Source organism: Macrobrachium rosenbergii, chromosome 28 (genome assembly GCF_040412425.1).
Source record: "Macrobrachium rosenbergii isolate ZJJX-2024 chromosome 28, ASM4041242v1, whole genome shotgun sequence".
Classification (NCBI taxonomy): Eukaryota; Metazoa; Arthropoda; class Malacostraca; order Decapoda; family Palaemonidae; genus Macrobrachium; species Macrobrachium rosenbergii.
This window is the reverse complement of record NC_089768.1, coordinates 1,932,572-1,937,500: the sequence shown is the minus strand read 5'-3', so window position 1 is coordinate 1,937,500 and position 4,929 is coordinate 1,932,572. Positions and strand designations below refer to the sequence as shown.

Genomic DNA, 4,929 nt, shown 5'->3' with positions numbered 1-4,929 from the left:
TATGTTATTCAACTGAACAATGCCTTTGACAGACACACCCCTGTCTGTCTAGTTAATTCTGTCATGAGATTGACCAACCAGTGGGATGGATACCAACGAGCCTGGAATGTACCCATAGACTGGCGACCCTCAAGAGGTGCCGGACCCCATCGGAATAAAAGCCGTAAATACCTGTTGTAAACTAGAAGGGCAACACCAGCTGGCACTAGGCCACAAGGAGAAACAGGCATATGGTAAATAGTCACTTATGTGTTGTTCGTTACATATATATTTTATATATATATATATATATATATATATATATATATATATATATATATATATATATATATATATATATATATGTATGTATATATATATATATATGTGTGTGTATGTGTGTATACAGTATATATATATATATATATATATATATATATATATATATATATATATATATATATATATATGAAAAGCCTATAGGTCACAAGTATGTTATGAATTACAATACACAGAAAATGTTTAATTAACAAGTGCGGAGGAAAACTCTCCCAAAATCCTTGAGAGGATGTTTAGCTGTTATCTGACACATTTCCTAATTAAGTGAAATTGTCACATCAGGTTTCTCAAGATGTGGGAAACTGTCACATGAATTTGTGAGTGCGTTCGCCGGAAATGTGTGTTTGTGCATTTCTTTTGTGCAGAGTCCCAGGGTGTGAAGGAATTAGTTATGGGAAAAAGGATCATTCGAAGACCAACCAACATTGAACATTATTAAAAGTCTTCAGTGAAGACTTTGTGGTTCAAGACTTATCGATTAAGAATGTGAACATTGCTGTCTGGAGGCAGGAACCACGTGTAATTTCCCAAACTGTAGATTGTTTTTCTCCATTTATATATTGTCTTTTATTGTATTGTGTATACTTTATGAGTAACATGGGAGGAATTCCCATATCTTTTTTTATGCATTTTGGGTTAATAAGGAATTTATTTGACTTCTTCAGATGTTTTGGTGAGAAAGAGGTTGAAGATGTACTCACTGGGAATGTACTGGACTTTGACTTATTTTGACCTATTGCGAGTTACAGTGTAAAAGTTAACTTAAGTATATCTTAGTTTAACCAGACCACTGAGCTGATTAACAGCTCTCCTAGGGCTGGCCCGAAGGATTAGATTTATTTTACGTGGCTAAGAACCAGCTGGTTACCTAGCAACGGGACCTACAGCTTATTGTGGAATCCAAACCACATTATGACAAGAAATGAATTTCTATCACCAGAAGTAAATTCCTCTAATTCTTCATTAGCCAGCCGGAAAGTCAAACGCTGGACCAACAGCGTGCTAACCGAGAGCTCTAACCACCCCTCCAATGAAGAACTTGTTACAGTGTAAAGACTGTAATATGACTGATCTTTTGGGAACTTTAATATTCCATTCTATTTCATCTCTTATTTCTTGCAATCTAGTTATGTTAGATTTTGTCAAATAAATTATTTTGGGTAAAGCTTGTTTCACTGTAGACCTGAGAGAGAGAGAGAGAGAGAGAGAGAGAGAGAGAGAGAGAGAGAGAGAGAGAGAGAGAATGTAAAGTGAGTAAATACTTTTTTTTATATTTGTTTGATATTTTTTTTATAGAACGAACAAGTTCTTATCATAGAAAATGGATACTTTTAGTAGGATACTGAAGTAAATTTCTCACTTTCTACTATCCAGAATTGGCAAGTCATGCAAACATTGTATGACAATTTGTCACTCAATGTCGCTCACAGGGCAATATCGAGATACATAAAAACATATTTACTCTGATATTATATTTTTTGCGAGAGAGCCCATTTTTATCATAGATAATGCGTATTTTAGTAGGAAAGTAAAGTATATTTCTCACTTCCTGTTGGGTCTAATACTAGGCAGGATCAGGAAATGATACCCAGCATGGTTTCGTATCTTCATTGCAACTGACTCACAGCGGAAGATGGAAGTACAGATAGCTCGTGACGTGGACAATGACGTCACTTATATGGGCGGTGCTTAGGCGCTGCTAGCATGTTCATCAGCTAATACATCTTACATCTCCCTCCCAAAATATTACGAGGAGGGTAATATTTTCAAACTTATCATTGACAACACATTGGCAACTTCATAGACAGACAATATGATAAACGAAATGCTCAACACTTTTAAAGAAAAACATTAGAGACAGGTATGGTAAACCATAATCATAATGAGTATTGGCAACTTTAAGATGATGGAAAAGTAGAGAGAGTGAAAGAGAGAGAGCGAGAGAGAGAGAGAGAGAGAGAGTTCAATATCAATGGCATTAACATATCAAGTGAAATAATCATCACATTAGCAAATACGAAATCAAGGTACATTTAAATGCAGTAAAAAAATACTTTCATTTTGTAAAATGCAGAATCAAAGCATGGTTAATTATACATAATCGTTCATCCAGGCAGGGGCCTCTCTCTTCCTTGTGGGCCGTACCTTTGGCGTTGATGGGGAAGACAGACTCATGAGCCACTTCGTCATTGGTAGGAGTGGCTCCTGTTGGCTCACTGGCAGGCGGTTCAATGACCTTGAGATGTCTTCTGTTTCTTATCGACGAATGCCCACTGCCATCTAATCTTACTGTGTACTGCCTATGAGGTCGTTGCTCGACTATAATTCCCAGCCTGTCCCAGGCCTTGGTCATCTGGCTCTGAACCCTAACGTGTGTGCCTGGCTGCATGGGCGTGAGCCTCCTGTTGGTGCCGCTGTCAATTATCTTCTCATTTCTTTCTGCTACTTGACGTTCTCTTTCTCTAATGGATTTTCTCCAGTGGCGATCTACCATATAGTTGAGTTTTGCAGTCGGTACACCATCGCGTAGCTGTCTCCCAGTTGCCAGTTGTGCCGGAGATTTATTTATACCCCTCAAGGGCATGTTCGGGTACTGTAGCATGGCCAATGACACCTTGTCATTATCGAGTCTCCCAGTCCCACTGATACTTGTTCTAATTATCCTCTTTGCGGACTTAACCGCGGCCTCGGCTCTCCCATTTGACTGCGGGTAGTGGGCAGATGATAGGCGTATGTCAACTCTCCATCTCCTATAGAAGACCATCATTTCTTCGCTCACTAGGTTGGTGCCGCCGTCTGTAGACAATTGTTCAGGTGCTCCCCATCGAGTGAAGTAATTCCTAAGTTTTTTCATGACCTTTGCAGACGAGGTGCCATTAGGGAAGTGGGCTATTTCTAGCCAGCCTGTAAGCCTGTCGCAGTATGCCATGTACGTGTGTCCTTCAAGCTGAAACAGGTCCATGACGGTCTGTTGGAACGGATACTCTGGGGCAGGGGTCATCTTCATGACTTCGGCAGGCAGTGATGGTGAGTGGGCGTAGCACGATGTACACTGTGAACGATGATGCTGGAGGTCACCCTCGATGCCCGGCCAATAGATTGAATGTCTCGCTCTTCTCAACGTTGTATCTAGGCCTTGATGTCCAGCATGAAGGTTGGCGGCTACCTGATGGCGGATATTCTTCGGGGATGACAAGGCGGATGCAGCTGTCGTTGAAACAGTATGTGACCAGGTTGCCAGATGTAGATAAACGTTCCCTGACGCTGTGGAAGGGCCTCAAACATGCAATTTCTTGGGATTTCTTCGGGTTCCAGTCCCCTGCAGTCACTCGAGCGACTAGTAGCTGATATGCTGGGTCGTCCAGGGCAGCCTCTTCAATTTTCTCATCTATGGTGCACTGCTCCTGTAGGTTTTCTGTGACTGCTGACACCACGGCAACTGTTAATTCTTCGTTGAAGCTCTCATCCTGTCTATCTGGCACAGTCCTCAGGGCAGGAAATTGTGAGAGGAAGTCGGCAGCATGATTTCCCTTGCCTGGTAGGTATTTAACATGGAAATTATACAATAATGTTTTCTCCTTCACTCTAAACAGTCTTCTATTGCCTAGTAACTTGACTAAAGGGCGGTGATCTGTGACAATTGTCAAGTTCAGGCAGCCCAATAAGAACAGCCGCGCCTTTTTTAAACACCAGGCCACCGCAAGGGCTTCCCCCTCCACCGCTGCATACCCAGACTCGGCAAGCGTGAGGAAACGACTGCCACAAAGCGCTATTCTCCAGCCACCTCTACAGCAGAAGGGGTGTCAACGGAGGTACAGCTGCAATATTGCTGGAGGATGACCAAGCCCACGCCCTCTTTACTCCAGACAGTGACTGCAACAGTCAGTCATAGCTTGTCGTAGTAGGTGAGGCCATCCTTGGCTAACTTGCAGACGGTGTCTTGCACTTGACGAAACTTCTCCTGAACGTGCTCATCCCAACAGACCTGTTTGCCTGAGGGCTTCTTCAGTAGGTCTCTAAAGTGGGTCATGATGGGCGCTGTTGTAAGGAAGGGGGCCAGCTGATTGACGAAACCATACCTTGGCCTAATGTCAGATATTATGGGCTTTTGGGGCATCGAAAAACTTCTAATAGCAGATAGACAATCTTCTGAAGGCTTGTAGGAGTCCCAACTGACGTCAAACCCAACGAATTCCACTTCTTTCTTGCAGAACTTGAATTTTTCTGGTTTTAAGGTGATGCCTTTAGATGCACAGACTGCGTGGCAGTCATACACATGCCAAAAGGCCCCTTCCACGCTTGAATCATAGAGGAGTGTGTCATCCACACACTTGAATTTCCTGGGTACTTCTTCAATGGCATCATCGAAACGACGTGTATATGCGTCGGAGGCAGAACAATACCCCATTGGTGTCCTTCGGTATTGATACCTGCCCCAAGGTGTGATGAATGTAGTTAGGGGTATGCTTTCCTTGTCCAGTTCCACCTGGTGAAATCCCCAATAGGCGTCGGCCACAGTCTTGTATGAGCAGAGGGGAATGCTGGATACCATATCGAAGGGTGTGGGGGTATGGTGGGTCTCCCTCCTACAACTTGCGTTGAGCCTCTGAT

General features: G+C 42.7%; 1 protein-coding gene across 1 annotated transcript in view; it reads right to left on the bottom strand.

Moving 5' to 3' along the window:
• LOC136853862 (uncharacterized) overlaps positions 1-3,319 on the bottom strand; it is a 120,081-nt gene extending 116,762 nt beyond the window's left edge. The window contains exon 1 of the mRNA XM_067129786.1: positions 2,464-3,319. Coding sequence (XP_066985887.1) covers positions 2,464-3,319 — 856 coding nt within the window. The remainder of the gene's footprint in view (positions 1-2,463) is intronic.
• Between the last annotated feature and the right edge of the window lie 1,610 nt (positions 3,320-4,929).